The following is a 21,877-nucleotide window of genomic DNA, read 5'->3' on the forward strand; positions in this document are numbered from 1 at the left end:
ATGGGGAACGTTGATGATAATACAAAAGTCAATGATGATAAGTTCATTCAACATTTCAACAGCATTTCAACAACAATAATACAATGAAGGAGGAAGAGAAGCATAGAGTAGAAGGGACATAAAATATACTGAAAAGATAAAGTGTTACACATAAGCAGTAGAAATGTTAGATTTGAATATTTAATGGAAGGTCTGAAATTTGGAAGTACCTCAGATTCATAGTAGACTCCTCACTATCTACATCAAGACAATGTACAAGGGAAGAAAGGCTAATAGGATGTTAGGTCATATACTGTAGAATGATGCATTGAGCACAAGTCAAGACACGCTGGTGAGGCCTCACCTAAAGTACAGTTTTGTCCTCCATATTATAAAAACAGACATAGCAGCATTAGAAAAAGTTCAGAGGAGAGCAACTGGGCTGATTTCAGGACTGAGAGGTGTGAGCTATGAGGAGATACTGAAGGTGTTGAACATTTTTTATTTAGGCAAACAGAGATTACGAGATGACATGACGGAAGTGGACTGAAAATTCAGAAAGGAATTAGTGCAGTGGATCCAGGCTGTTACTTCAAAATAAATTCTTCAACAAGAACACTGGGTGACACTTGGAAAGTTGTTAAGAAATTACTTCACACAAATGTTAGAAAGTTTTTCTTCACACAATGAACTACATACAGATGGAATTAATTACCAAGTAGTGTGGTGAAGAGTAGGAGTTTAGGGACCATCACATCTTGACTTGATGTTATTTTAGATAATTGTCATTGGGTTGGTGAATGACGAAGCCCAGAAATGTAAACATTTGGGACGACAGCTAGGTCGTCCTGTTTAATTCTAACAAAAACGACAACAAAAATAGCACTTGATAGTACACTCAAAACATTGCATATTGGGCACAAAGAAAATGCCCTCGGAAGCTGCAATTTAGCCATCTTTTGAGAGAGAGCTCTGTTCTTCAGCCAGCTCACTCTGGTCATAGATGCCCCCTTTCCAGAGAGCAGAGGTTTTATAGAAATCGCACTGGTAAAATCAGAGTCAATTGCTCTCATGGGGCATTTTCTCAGAGCTGTGGAGGGACAGGGAGATGACTTGGTAGCAACAGCACCCTCTCTCATTCTGGGGTGGTATGACATACCTCTGATGAGTCTGGAAAGTGATCCTCCGACACACATGCATGACACAATCTAGATGAACAGGACTGGTGAGCTTGTTGAGATAAATGGTCTGTTCTTATCACAGCTGTCCTAGTGCAACACTGCAAACTCTTCCTTTAAATTCTTTTAAAGTTTTTATCTGAGAAAAGTCCAGAAATATGCCAGTAGATGTAGGGGGTGTTGAGAAAATAACATACTACTGGGTGGCGCTTTCTAAACCAATGGATTCTTGCTCTTTTCCTTGCTGATTTAGATATTCTGAAAAGGATAGCTCACTTAGTTGCACTAGTTGAAGATCATGCAACATTTTTATAGGCTCCCCTGCAATTGTCATTCAAGTTGCTTGCTTGAATGATGCAATGCCAGCTCATAATCATCACTGATGTCATCCCAAGCCATTACAGTACTGGAATATTAGGATATTACGGAGACTAAGACACTAGGACTAAAAAGGCCAAAGATAAAATCATTGACATTGACAAGACAACACAGCTCCAAAACTATTGCTAATATTCAGAAATGCTTAGTGTGTATTTTTTCAGACACCATTGCAAATATTGACCCATTACATAGAACAGGACAATAAATACCACACAATGGGTTTGTTTGTAGGCCTGGCTATGTGCATTATCTCCTCATGTTCAGTAGTATTTTTCTCTGTGTTCTTTGATTTTCCACCCATATTCCACAGATGTGCAGATGAGCCCAACTAACAACTCCAAATTGGAGTGACTGAAGGTAACCTGCTCTTCAGTAATGACTTAACTGAACTGACACTAGTAGTAAAGTTTAGCAAACCTAGAATAACAGAGCGGACTAGAAATTGGAAACATTATAGAAATGAAGACCTTTTTACTAGCTTGTCACCAGGAAACTGCTTAAATTGGGCTATCTGACCACAAGGGCATCTAGTCAGCAGTATTGGCAGCTTTGCTGTAATCTGAAATCCAGATCTGCAGGAAACTGAAGGCCCTGCTGCTCCTCCTCCAGTTAGTCATTTCTGTCTGAGAGTCTTTAAATAAAAGAGGAAGTCTATTTTCTGCTTTTCTTCAAAAATCTAAGAATATTTCTTTTATTTAGCGGTAATGAGGCTTCCTTTGTGAATTACTGTTTAGTCCTTGTTGATCTGGGGGGATGGCACACTGCCATTTTAATGGCCACTCGTCTCAGTCTCATTTCATAACATTTAAAAAGATAATTATACTATTATGGTGTCTTTGTTCAATAACACAGGCAACAACAAGAGATGCAAAGGAGATCTTTCTTCTTAATTGGACTACCTGACAGTACATGCCGTCCAGTTAACTAACTGTGACCACTAGGGGGTGTTGAAACACCCCAAACCCTGACACAACTGCACAGACACAAGTCCCGATATAATAAAAGGATTTATTTGCATCAAAAATACTTTACAAAGGCTTTTGCAACTCTCACACCAATCATTTTCCTTCACCTTCCACTCCTCCAAGTGAGCTTCATCCTCTTCTACCCGAGTCTGACTCACCTGGCATCCTCATTGGGCAAATTCTTTTATCTAAGACCTGGGATCATCCGAGCACATTCCCTGTGTGGTATTTGTACATTAGGTACATATTTTTGATTCCAGTGGCCTTAAACCCTTTCAGTTATTATGCAAGGAATCCTCAATTCCAAACCTCCTTTTTTTTCTATCTAAGATTGGCTATTAAAGCACACGGTATTGTTCTGTCTACTCCTCTGCCAGTACACCCACTAATTAAATTTGCCTTTGTACTTAATTCTGATTCCAGACCTGTCTCTGAATTTTATATTGGATAGTACAGCAGCTAATCAAATAGCTATTCAAAAAGTCTGGTTACAAGATTTGTTGGATTACCATTTTTGACAGCATAAAGGCCTCCTCTAGAAATCTAGATTATCAGTATGTGCAATTTAGATTTGTTCATCATACATATATCACTCAATCAGTGCCAGTGCTAGGTTTTTTTGAACCCTAGGTCAAGCTTATTAGTGCACTAATCCTCTGTTTGGTAGCTAACCCGTGCTGCTGTGTTTCCCCTCCGGAAAGTAGGGAAGTATGAATCCCTGCAGCTCCCCCTGTCGGTCCCCACAGAACACAACAGGGCTGCCCCATGGAACTACAGATCCCAGCATGTCTGTGTGGGAGTCCTAACTCAGGGACACTGCCATGTGGTGTATTGGAGGAGAAAACGTTCAGCCGTACTCATCTCCCTCAGCTTCCCATTGCACCGGCCTCCCAGCCAGGTAAGGATCTTTGTTCATTCCTGGGGCCTCATGTATAAACGGTGCGTACACCCATTTCCACGCTCACATCGCAAAGTATAAAAACTAAACGTGGCGTAAAGCCACATGCATTCTCACACCAGCTCAAACCATTGTGTACGCAAGTTCTCTGCTCGGTTTTGCAAACTGGCAGCACCCAGAGTCAAAGCAGTGCTACTGTTTCTGGGTGGTTTCCCTTTGTTTTTTAGATTTACATCCCCGACGCGGCTTTATCAAATACACTTAACCATATTTCTTTTATAAATTTAAGGTATCTGATTGTAATCAACCTATAACCATATAATGGTCCACAGAATGGCCAAACTATTCCAAACTATTCCAAATACCAAAGCTGCTTTTGCGTTATCACTCTCAGTGCACCGCTCAGAGTATTTTATCCCATTGTATCTGAGTGTGGAATCACAGCTGTACAGCAGCTGATCAGAAAGAGGATTATCGGGGTACAGCTTCTAGTACACACTGCCTCAGCAATGGGCACAGTCTACTTGAATATCTCCCATTTGGCAAATGCTTCAGAGCCTTTCCTGCAGGGATGTCGCAGTTCAGAAACAATTTCATCCCAAGAGCTCTAAACGCACTCAATCAGTCCATCAAGTGCTCCTGGTAGAACTGTTTGTACTTATAAGTACAATCACTTCACTGTAAACTTGCACTACAGTTGTAATATTGCACAGCCTGAGCCACTTATGCTTTCATATAGTATGCTTTTCATTGTTTTGTTATTATTATTATTATTATTGTTGTTGTTGTTATTTTATCATTTTATAGGAAAATAAGTTTATGGAGGATTTACATATTAAATCTCATTGTACCATACCATTCAGTTGAGAGCATGTATTTAAAGATAATGGCGACTGGCTTCTAAGTCAATTTAGATTTCCAGGCACGATCTTCTTGGAACTCTTGATATAATTTTTAAGATGAAATGCAGCAAAGTATACAGTATATATTACATTAAACAGATAAAATTTTAACTTCATTTAAAAACTGTATACTGTTAATAATTAAACATGAGGGCATAGTGGACAGCAGTAGGGATGAGCTGGCACCCCATTCAGGGATTGTTCCTACCTCGCGCTGTATGCTTGCTGAGACTGCCGTGACCCTGGATGGATGGATGCATAGATGGAATAATTAAACATGTACTATGAAGATATTTCAATGTTCCTTAAAAGTTTTAAAGAATCGGCGTTCTGAGCTTACAGATAGCTTGACATTTATTAAAGAGCTGATTGTGTGGCAATTGGTTACTTGGAGAAAGAAAAGAAAGGACAGGAATTGGGGGTTAGTACATTTGAAAGAAACAATACTGCTGCAATACATTATTTCATTGAAGGTCGTGCATGGTACAGCAAGCATCTTGCAGGAGGCAGGAACAATCCCTGCACGGGGCGCCAGCTCATCGCTACTACTACATCGGTGGCGCCGAGGCTGTGGAATGCCCTCCCTGATTACCTGAGAGCCCCACAGTCGACTGAGGCCTTTAAGCGAAACCTAAAAACTCATCTTTTTAGAAAGTCATTTTGTTAAAGTATTTTATAGACTCTTCTGTTCTTTTTTTTTTATTTTATTATTCTATTTTTACTCTGTAGCACTTTGGGATTGCTAAAATATAAAGTGCAATATAAATAAAATTTATTATTATTATTACTGCACCACTGTGTCCCCATGTTTAGATAGATAGATAGATAGATAGATAGATAGATAGATAGATAGATAGATAGATAGATACTTTATTAATCCCAAGGGGACATTCACAATACATGTTTAATACATGCTCTAATTAATTTCATCATGAAAATGATATCAAGTATACATCTTAGTATTCTAAAATGTTCAGAGAGCTGTAATATCATGAATGTGATGTATTATAAGTGAAGATAAGTGCAGTAACAAAAAACGTGTTTAAGAAGCATGTAGTGATTCACACACATAGAGTACATAGAAGAACACATAGAATATGAAGCATTTAACGTACTACTTTAGTTATGATGGGATCTGAGAAACTAGTAAATTAAACGATTTTAAGATGAAGTTTATGACGTTTTACTTTAATGACAAAATATACTACATGATTAAAGTGGAAATTTTGAGATTAAAGTTGACATTTAAACCTTTTTTTCCCACTGTGTTCCTATTTTTTTTTCTTTTCTCTGTACCTTAATAAGCTTCCATATGACACTCAGAGTGTGGGCTACAACTTGTCTCTTTACAGCGACTCTGATATGTGACCACTTCTTTTTATTTCAGGCACTGTGCGACTTTCTGAACTTGAACTTTCGAATTTCTCCTCCACTCTATCACTTGATCAATTTCCTTTTGTTGTTTATTCCACTGCTTAAACCAACAAATAGTATGTTTTTCCTTGCCTCCACTTGGTATACAGTGAAATTCTTCTATTTTCCCCATGCTTTTTCCATTGTCCTTTCACAGAATGCAGAACTTAAGAGGCTATTTATGTTCATTTGCATACTCAAAGAGGTGTAATTCTTGGAGGAGTCAGGGAGGGGCGGCAGGCGAGTGCACGTGCGTTACATTTCACGCTGACTGGGATTTATGTAGTGGAAGAACGTGGGAGTTGGCATACGCACAGATTTATGCATCTGGATTTTTTTGTGCATATGCACATTTCTTTTTTTGTCCATACGCCATGTTTTAGTGTGAATTCTACGCACGGTGTTATACATTAGGCCCCTGGTCTGAGATGCTAGTCCATATGTGCCATCCATTACACAGCACACACTTACATTTACCAAGCAGGGTAATATTACACAGGGAGATAATTTTGAAAAATTAGCTGTATTCACAGCGTATTTTAAAATAGTTTAGGTTAGCTAGACTTTATTATCATAAGAGTTCACAAGCCCCCAAAAATTTACAAAAAGGCTTAGTAAAGGGGGAAACCATCAAACCAAGCTAATAACAAAGGCAAACACAGAACATTTATAAACAAATAAAATTATTTTTATCAACATATACTTTTGAATCAAAAGTAATCTCTGAGGAGCAGCAAAAAGCAAAAAGTGTTACCTGACACAATAAAGTCAATCCAAAGCAAACACAGTCTCAAAACAAAATCCAAGGCAAAGTCAAAAACAGAGCAAAATATCCAATAAAAAAATCATAACAACACTTACCAACTCCCAAGCGCATTCAAATGAACTGCAAGGGACTGTGGGTTAGCCCCACCTTTATAGGGGGACCACCTACAAAACACACAAAACACTACAGAACATACATGAACAACAGAAATTAAATAATCAATTCTGTCAACATAAAATATTAACAAAATTAACATCAAAACAGCATTTGAACCGCAGTTGGGGGAAACTCAGAAATACAACAATCACATTCTATAAATATCCTGCATGTGTGACATCAGCATGTCAGTAAATTTGAGTTAGAGGTGAGAATGCTTGTCGTTACTCCAGCCACAAACTGAAATCTGCTTGCTGTGGTATTGTGGTTGCAAGTCATGTCTAAATCTGCTGGCTATTTTCTATGTGTTCATGCACAATGGGGTGCAGTTTTCAAAACATTTGCACAGGTGGGTGACATTTTTAGGTGGCCTGATTGTCACACTAATCTTCCCATCCTTTTTTGAGGATTCCACTGTGTTGTCTCTTGTATAGCAGCTCAGAAGAAGAAACGTCAGTGGATGCTTATGATGCCTTCCTCTATGCTAACCAAATGAGATGGAGCAGTTAATCTTAATTCCTCATGTCTACTTTAAAAATCTTTCTCAACAACTGTTATAAGGTTTGATTCAAATGGCTCCGGCTGAACTATGACCTTGGCCTTGAGAAGCTGATTAAGAAAAAGGATTTATGGATTAAACACAATACAATACAAAAAGTGTTTCAGAAGTCTTTCTGTCTGCAGGTGATAAATGTACGCCTTGGGATGTTGTATTCTTAGCAGTGTGGTCATCTGCTTACAAGCATTATCAGCAAACTCACGTCTCACTTGTCTGTGAGAACCACTTTGGGTATTCCTACCCTCACAAATGCCCCAACTCACCCTCAGGCAATTGTTTTTGAATTGGCAAACAGGAGCAGAACTGCCTAAGGATGACGAATAGCATTGTCTACTATGATAAACATTTATATGTGGCCATGACCCAAAGTCTCCAGTGGACTCACCATGTCCAGTAGCACTAGTAGGTCTTTCTGGCATTGTATGATTTGATGTAACTGACATCAGGACATAAGGCCATAAAAACATAAATTTGACATATGGGAGGAGATCATTCATTCCATTAAATTCGAGCCTGTGATCACAGAGTCTGCGATACAAGGAATTAGTGTTTTATACTCAGGGGACTGTCCCTGTCACTACCCACTCTGCAGTATATAGTCAACCAGTGAAGACACAAAGTACACTGAATCTATGCAGAAACACAAAGTATTTTCCTAATATTCATCATGGTCTTAATGTACCAGGTCAGGTCAGGTTGGGCTGGGGAGTATGTACTGGTACAGTGAGGAAACATTTCAGGATTCCAGTTGGCAATGTCTTAATAAGATATGTGATCCAGTCCCACCCTCCAGAAATGACCATCTATCTGCCGCAGACATGTGGTACATGGGCATCCCCTTGGTCTGGTCCAACCTCACTTGTCCTCAACAATGAGCATCCTCTGAGCTAGATCACCCTCGGGGAATAGTGCCACATGGCCATAGTGCCATAACTGATGCTCCCTCACAATATAAATAATGTGCTTCATTCGGGACTCTGTGAGCAACCGTTCGTTCAACACAAAGTCAAACAAAGGATTCTCCAATGAGACACACAGCACCAAAGGGGGTCCAGTCTTTGTCTCAGGTCACTGGATAGCATTCATCAAAGAGCAAAACAGGAAGCACCAGGACTGTAAAGACTTGGACGTTCGTCCTTTTGCAAAGATATTGGGAGTGCAACGGGAGTGCCACACGCCGATTTCCAGTGACCTCATGACCCCATGTGCTCTTCATAGGAAAGGTCATTGGTGACATTCATTCATAAATGTATTCCTCAAATGAAAAGATTTTTTAAATGTATATAGGATGCAAATCTGTCTAGAGAACCGATCAGGTAGTGACATCACACATGCCTGTACACACTGCAAATTATTCATGCATACATGAAGCTTACTGGACAGCACGTTAAAGTGTGAGGAAGGAACATACTTACAGTATGCAGGTGTGAATTTTCTTCGAATGCACGACACAAATTATGTAGATAGCATAGATCAAGTAGTGACATCCCCATATAGCACGGCTGCTACAGATTTTTGATGTCTTGCAGGCATTGTAAAGCATCATGGGGTGCTGGAAAAGAAGTTAATTTAAACCAACCCCATGGCAAGTCTTCAACTGCTCAAAAAAATTAAGGAACACTTTTTAATGAGAGTATAGCATCAAGTCAATGAAACTTCTGGGATATTGATCTGGTCCATTAAGTAACAGAGAGGGTTGTTAAGCAGTTTCAGCTGCTTTGGTGTTAATGAAATTAACAACAGGTGCACTAGAGGGGCAACAATGAGATGACCCCCCGAAACAGGAATGGTTTATCAATGATTTTTCCCTCCTCATTTTTTCTGACTGTTTTTCACTAGTTTTGCATTTGGCTACGGTCAGTGTCACTACTGGTAGCATTAGGCAATACCTGGGTCCTACAGAGGCTGCACAGGTAGTCCAACTTCTCCAGGATGGCACATCAATATGTGCCACTGCCAGAAGGTTTGCTTTGTCTCCCAGGACAGTCTCAAGGGCATGGATGAGATTCCAGGAGACAGGCAGTTACTCTAGGAGAGCTGGAAAGGACTGTGGAAGGAAGAAACAGGATGAGCACTGCCAGATCCTTACAAAATGACCTCCACCAGACCACTGGTGTGAATGTCTCTGACCAAACAATCAAAAACAGACTTCATAAGGGTGGCCTGAGGGCCCGATGTCCTCTAGTGGGCCCTGTGCTCACTGCCCAGCACCATGGAGATCGATTGGCATTTGCCATAGAATACCAGAATTGGCAGGTCCACCACTAGCGCCCTGTGCTTTTCAAAGATGAGAGCAGGTTCAAAATGAGCACATGTGACAGACGTGAAAGGGTTTGGAGAAGCTTTGGAGAATGTTATGCTGCCTGTAACATCGTTCAGCATGACCAATTTGGTGGTGGGTCAGTGATGGTCTTGGGAGGCATATCCATGGAAGGACACACAGACCTCTACAGGCTAGACAACGGCACCTTGACTGCCATCAGGTATCGGGATGAAATCCTTGGACCCATTGTCAGACCCTGTGCTGGTGCAGTGTGTCATGGGTTCCTCCTGGTGCACAACAATGCCTGGCCTCATGTGGTGAGTGTATGCTGGCAGTTCCTGAAGGATGAAGGAATTGATACTATTGACTGGTCCCCACACTCACTTGCCTGACCTAAATCCAGTAGAACACCTCTGGGTGTGACATTATGTTTTGGTCCATCTGACACTGACAGGTTGCACCTCAGACTGTCCAGGAGCTCAGTGATGCCCTGGTCCAGATCTGGGAGGAGAGCCCCAAGGACACCATCTGTCATCTCATTAAAAGCATGTCCCCCCCGCCCCCCCCCCACCCCTGATGTTGTCAGGCATGCATACAAGCACGTGGGGGCCATACACACTACTGAGTACGATTTGGAGTTGCTGCAATGAAATTTTGGTAAAAATGGACTTGCCTGCTGCATCATTTTTTCACTTTGATTTTTGGGGTGTCTTTGAATTCAGCCCTCTGTAGGTTGATCATTTTCATTTCCATCAAATGATGTGGCATCCTTTTGTTCATAACACATTACCCAGTCCATATCAGTAGAGATAGTCAGCAGGATTTTTTTTCCCATTGAGATCTGATGTGTTTTTAAAGTGTTCCTTTAATTTTATTGATCAGTTTATATATATATACATATATATATTGTGGTGTGTGGCCGGCTAAATATTCCGGCCCTCACCCCCAGGCCGCCAGATGGAGCTCTCCCAACAGCGGGGACATTCCCCGAATTCCAGCAGGGCCTCATGGACTTTGTAGTTTATATGCACAGCCCTGCTGGATACCTTGGGGACCACCAGGAGTCGCTGTGGGGAGGCTGCTGGACTCTTACTTGCCCTATAATCCGGAGGTGCGTCATGATCACATGACAAGAGGCAACAACGTGCTTCCGGGTTGAAGAAAGGAGCTTTTTATCCGACCCGGAAGTGTTCATGATCACATGGACAGAAGGGAGAAACACTTCCGGGTCAGGGACTATATAAAGGCCTCTAGGAAACCAGTACACTGAGCTGAGCTGGGAGGAAGGGTGGTGAAGTGTCTGGGAGTGTGGAGGATTGATTATTGTAGTGTTTATTGATTTATGAATATTGTGGAGTGGAGGGTGCTTTGTGCACATTATTGTCTAAATAAAAGTAATATTTGGACTTTTACCTGGTGTCTGGAGTCGAGTCAGAGGGTTCAAGAGGACGGCAAGGGCCTCAACCTGCGACAATATATATATATATTGTGCAGTGCAGTGGGTAGCGCTGCTGCCTCGCAGTTGGGAGACCTGGGGACCTGAGTTCACTTCCCAGGTCCTCCTTGCGTGGAATTTGCATGTTCTCCCCGTGTCTGCGTGGGTTTCCTCCCACAGTCCAAAGACATGCAGGTTAGGTGGATTGGTGATTCTAAATTGGCCCTAGTGTGTGCTTGGTGTGTGTGTGTGTTTGTGTGTGTCCTGCGGTGGGTTGGCACCCTGCCCGGGATTGGTTCCTGCCTTGTGCCCTGTGTTGGCTGGGATTGGCTCCAGCAGACCCCCGTGACCCTGTGTTCGGATTCAGCGGGTTGGATAATGGATGGATATATATATATACTGTATATAAATTTAATAAAGGGTTAATATATAATTGGTCATAAATATATGTATATATGAAGCTATAACAGAATGAATAACTAAGCACAATGAAAAGGATTGAGTGTAACTCAAGGGTTAACTACAGTAAATGCAACTTAAAGCTGAAAGAGGTCTCTGCCTTGTCTTAAAGAAGATTTCGGCACATTTTCCAAGGTTATAAATTCTAAAGTTCTAAAGGGTTGGAAAATGGATGGATAAAAGTCACATGACATGATGTAATCAAGAAAAAATATAAAAGTAGATGAATTGTTTAATTGATTGCTCACTCCGTGAGACATTTGTGCAAATAAAGAAATGTTCTGCATTCTCTTCTGGACTCCATGGCTGCCTTCTTTGAAGATGGAGGAGAGTTTTTTCCACGTCGATGTCTAACGTTGAGAGCACTTTTATTTTCCTCTTTTTGCCATTGTGTGTGGGCCCAGTTTAGATGAACACTTGTGTCTTATGAGTTTCCAGTCATTTCAGTGTGAGTGGAGATATTTCCATAAGTGGTGTGAAAATGCTAGTTTGAACAGAGATAATTTCCTTTTTAAATTAAACACAGTAGTGTGGATGTTTTCTGGAGCTCAAAAGGGAAATGCCAGTGGGTCATGTTTTAAGGGTATATGTTTAGAATTCTACTAAATGTGTTACAAAAAGGATTATTAGTAAATATTGATGGTTGTTGACAAAAAAGAAGTCTCATGTACTATGTGAATGATAGCATAATAATTCATGCGTCTTTCATATCATATGACCAGCAATGGACAGAGTAACAAAAACCGACATGGCTGAGGCTATAAAATACAAGCACAAAATGTCATATCTGGAAAGACAAAATTGTGATGAGCTAAAGTGAATTATATTGATCTGATCATAACCATTATTTACAGATATTTTAGATAATTCTCTTCACTTTAAACATGGCTGCATGAAACCTATGTTCTTTTTAACAAATAGAACTTTTCTTCAGTTGGATGGATTGATGGCCTTCTTCATTTTCTTTTACGCAATCATCCATTGCTTTGGTTTTATGACCAAACAATGCATATGGCTTTACTTTGGATAAAAGTGCACCTGGTAAACTCACTGTGTCTGTGCGGTGGCAATTCTAAAAGTTTTTGTTTTTTAAAGGCACCACAATGTTCTGAATATTCCTTGGGAATGACAACAAAATATTGATGGATGATGGTGTTACATTTTCTGGTACTGAGACATCCATGATGGTCTTGACTAATAAGGAGCATAAGCATTGATTTCATTGCCTACTTATTTCATCACCCATATATTTCATTATAGCTCCTTTTACATTAATGAGCAGCTTACTTTCCTGCTTAACTGCTATTTTTATGACAATTTTCTTTTACTTATAAAAACTTATTTCTTCATTTCTACTAATAAAGCCTTCTAATTTAGACTTTTCTTACTCAAATCACTGAATACACTTGCTGTACACCTTTATTATGAAGAAATGTAAAACTGTCAGGTCTTTTCCTGAACAGCAAAACGTTTTCCTCCTGTGGGTGCCAACTGCATATAATGTGGTTTGTGGTCCATTTCAAAATGCCCGCCTTCCCCCTCCTTCCCCTATGCCGCTGTATATCAATGTGATCTAAGAAGCCAAGTTGTACAGAAAGAAGCAGAGCCATGCCTGGAGTGTGCTGGAGTGCCATCACCGCCATCTGCCTCGGACTGGCAGGTAAACTGGGACAGGAGGAGAGGGGCTAGTGATGCCATTTCATTTTGAAATAGACAATTTTGCATTCTCGTAAAGAAATGTAATTAATCTGCTATATAATAACAGCCATCTGTTTTCAGAATAAGTACAAATTGATTTGAATGATGTTTATGTCAAACTAGTGCTAATGGCTAATGGTTTCATCTACTTGTCCAGCCTCACACGTTTAACTTCTGTGCTTTCAGGTGTCTGTGGAGACAAGATCATTGATGGGACTGAAGCCCCTCCCCACAGCCGACCCTACATGGCGTTTTTGAAAATAGAAAGTTACTTTAATAAATACATCTGTGGAGGGTTCCTTATTCACCAAGACTTCATCTTAACAGCAGCCCACTGCGAAGGACAGTAAGTCTCTTAGAGTCCTGGCTACCTCCATTAAACGTGAAGTTTATTTGGTGATGATCAATAAAAAAGTAAATTAGATAATGCATGCATCATGACCTTAAGAAATGAGTCCTGTAGAGAATAAAGCAGATTTAACACTGTAATATTAACCGTCATAAGGAGGCACTTGAAAAGATATGACTTTTTTACACTGGAACTGACATCTTCTTCTACTTGTTCCTCTTCTTCTTTTCTCCCTTCTATGTCAGGTAATGTGCTTAATCAACCTTCCCCAAACAGCTTGGTCCTGCACCTCCTCCCTAGCCAGACCCTTTTCTTTCAAATCTTTATTTACTTTATCCATCCACCTCTGCTTTGGCCTTCCTCGCTTTCCTTTTCCTACTTGTTTCATTCCCATCACTTTTTTCCACACATATTCATTGTCTCTCCTCATCACATGTCCATACCATTTCAATGTGCTTTCCTGTACTTTCTTAGATATCTCTCCTGCTTTTTTTGTACCTGTGATTGTCTCACTTCTTATTCCTTCTTTTTCTGTAAGTCCACCCATCCATCTCAACATTCTCATTTCTGCCACATCTAACTTCTTCTCGTACACTTCCTTTACTGCCCAGGTCTTGGTTCCAAACACCACTGCTAGTCTTACCATTGTCTTAAAAACCTTACCTTTAACCTTCGCCTTAATTCTTTGATCACATAATACTCCTGATACACTCTTCCAATTATTCCATCCACCCTGCACTCTGTGGGCCATTCCTGCATCTGATTTTCCATCTTGGGCTACCACTGATCCTAAATATTTAAACTTTTCCACTCTTTTCAATAGCTCTTCCTGCAGACTAACTTCTCTTCGTGATCGTCATTAAACTTCATATGTTCTGTCTTCTTCCTATTTGTCTTCAGTCCTCTATCTTCCAGGTATACCACACATAACTCAATGAACTTAAATTGCACCAAGGTTTTTTGGTATCTCAGCGCTGAACTCCTGTGAGAACCTCAGGTCTGGTTGAATCAAGTTGCACTTACTGTATGCTGTTTGTGTGAGTGAATCCAAAATGGTGCTAAAGGAGAAACTTGTACACACAATGCAGAATAAGAGCAGGACTTCTCCGGCACTGGAGAACAGTAACTGGTGTAATTTGTCCATGGGCTAGGGAGATTTTTTAAAGGTTATTAAAATGATACTTTACAAAATGAAACAAAATAAGCAGTACTATTAAAATTGACTCTCCTTCCAGCCACAAAATCTAGAAGGCTTGACATTCCAATTCATCCCAAAGGTGTTTAGTAGGGTTGAGGTCAGGCCTCTGTGCAGGCCATTTGATTTCCTCCACACCTAACTTGTCAAAAATAGCCCCTAAAATAGAAAATGACCAGCTTCTAGCTAAGAAAGATCATTTGTAAATTCTGTTTTGTCATTTATATATTACTAGCCAACCCGCGGCGTACCATACGCCGCATAATCAGGCCGCTTTTTTAATAATTTTTAAGCACAGGGAAAAAATTAACATTTGAAAAATCTGGAGGAGAGGGGAAGGACGCCCATTACGCCCCATCCATCATGCTAGTCTGCTGATTTCTCGTTCAGTAACCTGTGAGTAGTGATGGGCGGGGTGAAGCCTCGCGAAGCATCAACACGTTTGAAGCAATTGTGTTGGAAATCGTATCAAAGCTTCGAAGCATTTGACACTCACCTCTCTCGTGACACCTCCTGGCCATTTTCATTAACGTTACAGAAACTTATGATACACTTCAGTGACGTCTGTTAAAAGTCGTATTGCTTTTATTTTTTCGTAGCTACAGACTGACAACGAAGAGAAGGGTTCGTCAGCAGCTTCTAGTGTCTGATGTCTAAAAAATATAAATATAACTAACGCCGACAGGCAGAATGCACTATACGATAGCAAGAGTTAAACAAAATAAGACGCCTCACCTCATGCATTCCCGGCTCTTTCAATTAGTATTTACTTTTGCACTGTATCATTATAATCGCTCCTGTTATTAGTATTATAATTAACCCTGATCTTTTCTTGAGATCACATTTAATAGCCTTAAATGTTTTCTTTGGTCTGTCTTAATTAAAACGGAGTAGACAGAAAATAAAGGTTTATCTCTGTACTTTGTCATGATATAGGTAAGCACATTTGAGAAAGAAAATGTGAAATCCTTAAATCACAGATGTCATTATTCGATCAAGTATTAAAATCTGCAGTGTTTCGAAAGCTCGACACAGTGTCGAAACCTTAGTATCGAGCGGCCCATCACTACCTGTGAGTCACGTAGAGTTTTCATTGTTGTTTGCGATTCTGGCCGCTTTTCGCGTACTGAGTTGTTCCGGAGTCACAGTTGAGAAACAGTTTTTTAATGTCTTTTAAGCACGGGGGAAAAAATGAACATGTGGCCCAGTGCATTCTTTAACTGCCTTGTGGCGCTGTAGTAGTACGGCTGCTTTGCAGTAAGGAGACAGTGGAAGATTGTGGGTTCGCTTCCCGGTTCCTCCCTGTGTGGATAGCAAATTATCCACGACAAACAAACTGTTTTACACACTGCAAAACAATCCGCGCCGCTTTTTCAATGTTTTTTAAGCAGAGGGAAAAAAATAAAACATTTGGAAAATCCATAACGCTGCTTTCAGTAAGTACAATGCACAAGCGTTTAATTTGTCAGCCACTTTTTGCCAGCTGTCTTTTCTGGTTTGGGCCGCTTTTGCAGTGTTACCTCAAGTGTATATTATATCTTGAAATCCTTCGAGTTGCTAATTAACTAACTAACACCCACCCACTCAGCTTGTGTGCGCCCGTTCTTTCATCATTTTGTTGCAGCCTATCAAAGACTTGCTGATCATGTTTTGTAGACTCAATATATATTGGCTTTTCACTCAGCGCAAGGGCGCGCATTCATCTCGGATTATTACATCTTGCTAGACTAATCTGCTACAAGGCTGCGTTTGAAAAACCGACTTATCCCGGATGAGTTTCACCGGCATTAATGATTAGGAATCTGGTTGGAACAAAACCCTGCAGCCACAGGGGTTCACCAGGACCGAATTTGGCAAACACTGCTGAACAGAGACGAAACCGACTCAGGTGAGGAGTGGGGGCGGGCAAAGTAGTTGCAGCTATTGATTATTCAGTGTTGTTTGCCTGGGTGTCTGATCTGCTCAACAGGATTATAAATAAAAGGAAAACAATGTGAAGGCATTGTCACAGGTGATCCTGTGGTATAGCGGGTCCACAGCTCCCCTTCAAAAGCCCATTTTTAAATAAATAATCATCGCACTCACAGTGTAGCGAGGAGCGAGCGAGTGAGGAGAGAGAGAGAAAGCCGGTACGTTAAGAGTGAGCGAGAGCAGGCTCGAAGGCAATGTGTTCCTGTGGTATAGCGGGTCCATAGCTCCCCTTCAAAAGGCCATTTTTAATCAGGCGACTGACAGTAGTGGAGTCAGGCACAGAGAAGGTCAGCTGCAGAGAGAGCGTCTCGACTGCTGCAGGGCCTGAAGCAGGTGAGACGCTAATGAAAAAGAGGCACAGGGCTTATTGGTTTTTAAAGACTGCTTCCTTCATTGTGTTTTAACTTCAGTTTTAAAGGATTGTGCGGCTCTCTCTTGCGCTGCCTGTGTGTGCCTCTGTCTCTCTGTGGCGCTGCCTCTGTGTGTGTGCGCGGCTCTCTCTCGCGCTGCCTCTGTGTGTGTGCGTGGCTCTCTCTCGCGCGCTGCCTGTGTGTGCGCTTGTCTCTCTCTCTGCCGTTGCCTCTGTGTGTGTGCGCGTCTCTCTCTCTCGCGCTGCCTGTGTGTGTGTGCCTCTGTCTCTCTCTGGCATTGCCTCTGTGTGTGTGTGTGTGTGTGCCTCTGTCTCTCTGGCGCTGCCTCTGTGTGTGCCTCTGTCGCTGCCTATGTGTGCGCGCGGCTCTTTCTCTCGCGCTGCCTGTGTGTGCCTCTGTCTCTCTCTGGCGCTGCCTCTGTTTGAACCAAGATTCCACTGAGGTTGACTAATGAAAAGTCAACGTGGCTCAGAGTTGCAAGTGGACTGTGGCACAGACAAACAGAAATGACGGCATGTTTTTCGAGGCGTCGCGTCCGAGTTGGTGGGCGTGACTGATTTTTTCGTCGTATCCAATGGTCTAAGAGTTGGTGGGCGTGGCTCCTTCCTGCGTGCGCCATTGGCGTCTTACTTGTCGGCGGTTTAGTGAATCCACGCCCCTTCCGGCATGCTTTCCATGGTCGGCTACTTGTCTTCTGGCTTAGTGAATTATATATATAGATTATAAGTGATTATTATCAGTGACGGTGTCACTGCCAATCAAAACTTAACCAATATTATCTTAAAGTTTTCCTTCATGCAAAAGCCATTTTTGGATTTCATTTTTCTGTTGTTGTCATTATAAAATGTTAATATTGTTTTAGTGATGTTAGAAAATCTCCCTTTTGTTAATTGTTTTTGCCTACAAATGCCACCATTCTTGCATGTTCATATGAGCATGTTGATGCTGGTGGCAGCATCCAGTTGGTACCCTGTGACATTGGTACATTGTACTGTCAATATGCAAAATGGAAACGTGCTACCACTGGGTGTCCATATTTCAGTATGTTAGATAGATAGATAGATAGATAGATAGATAGATAGATAGATAGATAGATAGATAGATAGATAGATAGATAGATAGATAGATAGTCAGGATGATTATAGTCATTTTTGTAATCTGTTTTGGACTTTAATGATTTTGTCTCATTTTTTCTCTTGAAAATGAACACTGCCTGTAGCTGAGCTCTGTAGAGGAGTCCCAAGCTCAAAATTCTGAAATAATCCCAAAACTGCCCACTAGAGGGGGAAAACTGTCAAACATTGGCTAGTTACAAAGAAGGCAATGAAGAATATTTATAAATAAAATGATTTATTATTCAGAATGGCTCCGTTCAACCTCCTTCGAGTTAACCCCGAGCTCAGAATTCTCTGCAATTACAGTCAACCCCAAGTCGAGCTTGAGGTGACATGTAATGATATGCTTTATAGTGTTAAGGTCAAATAACTCTTGGGACAGTATTCAGCTGGCACCTAGTGGATACGAGAACATAATGATGTAAAAAAAAATATTTCTATGCGTTCTGCCAATTTGTTGTAATTCATCAATATTCATGAGTAGGGTGGAGCTTCCAAAGAAAAACACAACGGCAAACAAAGAGCTGTAAAGGTAGTTTTAGAATGAGCTGAAGCAGGTATTTGGTGCAGTAAATACAATCCCCTCATTCTCCACCTTTGCAGTAACACCATACCACTCAGTTAAACAAACTAAAGGCCGACTCACGCTATATGAACAATAAAGCAAAATTACCAAAAGAAAAATAACTATAAAAACAAAAAAGGAACAATACTAGCATAAAATAAGAATCAAAATTACTCCATGAAAGAAGAAAAGCATCTGAAATAAGTTCCCTAACTAGATATTGAAATTAGTTAAAACTCAGTATTTTATTAAAACTATCTTAATAAATAAAATCTTATATAATAGGAATTCTAAAGGTGAAACACATCTTAAAGATTTTCTTTTCAGTCTCAAAATACACAGAAGGGAAGGCAGCCCAACTCTTTGTCAAATGTTATAGCACTAAGCTTTATTATGGCACAAGCTGGAGTTCTGCTCCATCCTGCTATTTCTGCATGACAGTAGTTGTTATACTGCCCACTTCTCTGATCTTCTACCGAAATAAACTGCACTTCCCTGTCTAAGTCCATGCTATCTTTATATCACTTTGGAGAACTGCGCCTTCCTCATGTAATAAATTAGTTCAATATCTTTTATCTGCATGTTGATAATGTCTGTTGTTTACAATAATGATGTGCAGGTAATGGAGCCGTGAGGTACTTTACTCTGTAACATAAAACACTGTTCTTTCCATCTATGCTTATTGAGCATCATTTACAGAATTTCTTTCCTCTTCCATCCATCCATCCATCCATCCATCCATCCATCCATCCATCCATTATCCAACCCGCTGTATCCTAACTACAGGGTCACGGGGGTCTGCTGGAGCCAATCCCAGCCAACACAGGGTGCAAGGCAGGAAACAAACCCCGGGCAGGGCAGTCCATTCATTCATTTCCAGATAAGTAACTTTTTAGCATGTGTGCTTTGCATGTACCTTCCCGGTGTCTGACTCATACTGTCAGATGAGTACAAAAAAAATATATAAGCTGATGTAACTAATGTCAAAGTAAAATTGAAACAGTAAACTAATTTATAGTTGGAGTCAAACAGAATGTTTTGCTCTTTAAAGACAGACAAGACTGCAAATTTGTCAATGCTTTTCAATGGGAGATTTTGAAAGTTCAAGCCTTTGTAAAGCTTTATATCTGTCTGAGAGACTATAACAGAAATTGAATTGTCTCAACAAATTTCAACAAACTTGACCGGCCCGGGGTCGAGTTGTTTCATACAGACAGACAGGCAGGCAGACAGACAGACAAACATGTCCGTCGCAATTGGTGCTTCATGCATTATATGCAGATGCAGATTAAAAGATTGATGGTGCGAAGTATGAAGAGACTGACAGCTTTACGTACAAATGTTATTGACAAATGTCAGACCTCAATGTCTTTCCGTTTTGAGATAAGTTATAAATTAAAGATGGAAGAAGCCTGAAAATTCAAGAGATTCGGAGGCCAGCTGCAGTCCAGCTTAGAGTCTCCAATAATTCTTTCTATAGAATAGTACAATTTAGAACATTTCAATTATTTTCTCACAGGTTATCTTTATTTAGTTCAGTTCTCTGTATTTTCTCTGTATTGTGCAATGTACAGATTAGGTGTCTCAGAGAAAGACTGGACAATTGCCACCATCCTACCGTCAATGCAGAAACACTCACCCTATACTTCTCCCTGACTCTCTAGCTGCTTTTGTGCTTCACAGGAAAATCACTGTGACTCTAGGGGCTCATAACCTCTCAAGTAATGAGATGACCCAGCAGCAGATACAAGTTCAGGACATCATCCCTCATGAACAATATGATGAGGTGACTTTTGCAAATGACATCATGCTTCTGAAGGTGAGTGCTGGGGGCTCCAGATTTACTCCATTTCTTCTAGACTTTCAGAAAATCTAAATGTTAACTCATGGTTTTATTTTTAATGAAGCCTGAAGTTCTAAGTACGCCTAGAGCTTAAAGGTCAGACTGACCGTACTCTTACTTTTCTTCATTTGAAACAGCTGAACCACAGTGCCAATCTCACACATGAAGTAACGACAATCCGCCTTCCAGAGAGTGGTGAGTCCTTACAGCCTGGTACCTCCTGCTCTGTGGCAGGATGGGGAAGAAATGCAACCAAAGGAAGAATCAGTGATGTGCTGAGAGAGGTGGAGGTGAAGGTCCAGAAATACTGTGACTCAACTAAACAGATATGTGCAAGAGGCAGTGGGAAAAAGGGAGCTTGTGTCGTAAGTATCCAATCTGAAAAGCCAGAAAACAAAGTTTGATTCGGTCAATTGACTTCTTCATCATTGGTATTTATTTTCATATGATATCAATTTAAGACCAGTTATGTCTATTTCAGGGAGACTCCGGAGGCCCACTGGTTTGTCTTGGCAGTGGGAACCTCTTCACTGCTGAGGGAATTGTATCTTATGGCCCAGACAAATGTGAAGATCCTGACAGTAATGTCTACACAAAGCTCTCCGAGTATCGAGACTGGATCGACCAGAAAATGGAAGCCAGCATTTCTGTTTGAGGTGTCTTACAGAACCAGGAAGGTACCACCCCTCGTTCATTAAGTCAGCTGGGTTCTTGAGCCGCAAGGATTTTAAAATATAGTGCACTTTTATGTTAGCCTTTAGAATGCTGACACAGACAGGGTGGATTACTGGGTGATTTTATTTGTTCATCTGCTTACCTGTCTCAATAAAGTCTTCATTGCAGTGTACAAAGTGTGTGACTTATTATTAAAAGTTCAGATTCTGTAGTGGGGTGTTTTTCAACCAGTGTGCAAAGTGGTGTGCCATGAGAGCTACCCAGGTATGCTGTGGAAATAACAGTGTAGAGCACCTAGGTCTGAACCTGAGAGGGACAAAGTTCACAGGTGGTCAAGACCTGGCTGAGGAGGACAGAACTACTTGGAGATGTTGGCATAAAAGCAGCTCCGCAATCCCTATGTTGTGGGCACAGCTTTTAAAGCATTTTGGACTTGTCCCCTGGCTGATAGAGTCCATCTGCCTGGGTGTGTGGCCACCAGCAAGCCTCACAGTGCTGGTAGATAGTGGGCATATCAGTTACCTCTGAGGCAGAGAGTGGTGGGCAAAGGGACAAAGCAGTTGGAAGATGCCACTGAAGTGCTCACTAAGTGCCATGTCTGTGAACGCTGATCTCGGAGCTGCTTTTTTACCTGCTTCTCTGATATTCCCACCCCTTCGGACTGCTGAGCCCGTGTTTGAGATGTGATGTGTTTGTATTTAGTCAAATAGTGGTGTGCCTTGGGATATTTTTGATTACAAA

The 21,877-nt window shown here is 40.9% G+C and overlaps 2 protein-coding genes across 3 annotated transcripts in view; both read left to right on the forward strand.

Moving 5' to 3' along the window:
• Nucleotides 1-21,877, forward strand: part of LOC114661558 (duodenase-1-like) — a 271,168-nt gene that overhangs the window by 211,227 nt on the left and 38,064 nt on the right. The window lies entirely within an intron of this gene.
• LOC127529947 (mast cell protease 1A-like) lies at nucleotides 12,942-21,301 on the forward strand. Its single transcript, XM_051935354.1, has 5 exons — nucleotides 12,942-13,014; nucleotides 13,239-13,398; nucleotides 20,302-20,437; nucleotides 20,599-20,826; nucleotides 20,943-21,301. The coding sequence occupies exons 1-5, from the start codon at nucleotides 12,963-12,965 to the stop codon at nucleotides 21,114-21,116; spliced, it is 750 nt and encodes a 249-aa protein (XP_051791314.1). The 5' UTR covers nucleotides 12,942-12,962; the 3' UTR covers nucleotides 21,117-21,301.

The sequence above is a fragment of the Erpetoichthys calabaricus genome, chromosome 12 (genome assembly GCF_900747795.2).
Source record: "Erpetoichthys calabaricus chromosome 12, fErpCal1.3, whole genome shotgun sequence".
Classification (NCBI taxonomy): Eukaryota; Metazoa; Chordata; class Cladistia; order Polypteriformes; family Polypteridae; genus Erpetoichthys; species Erpetoichthys calabaricus.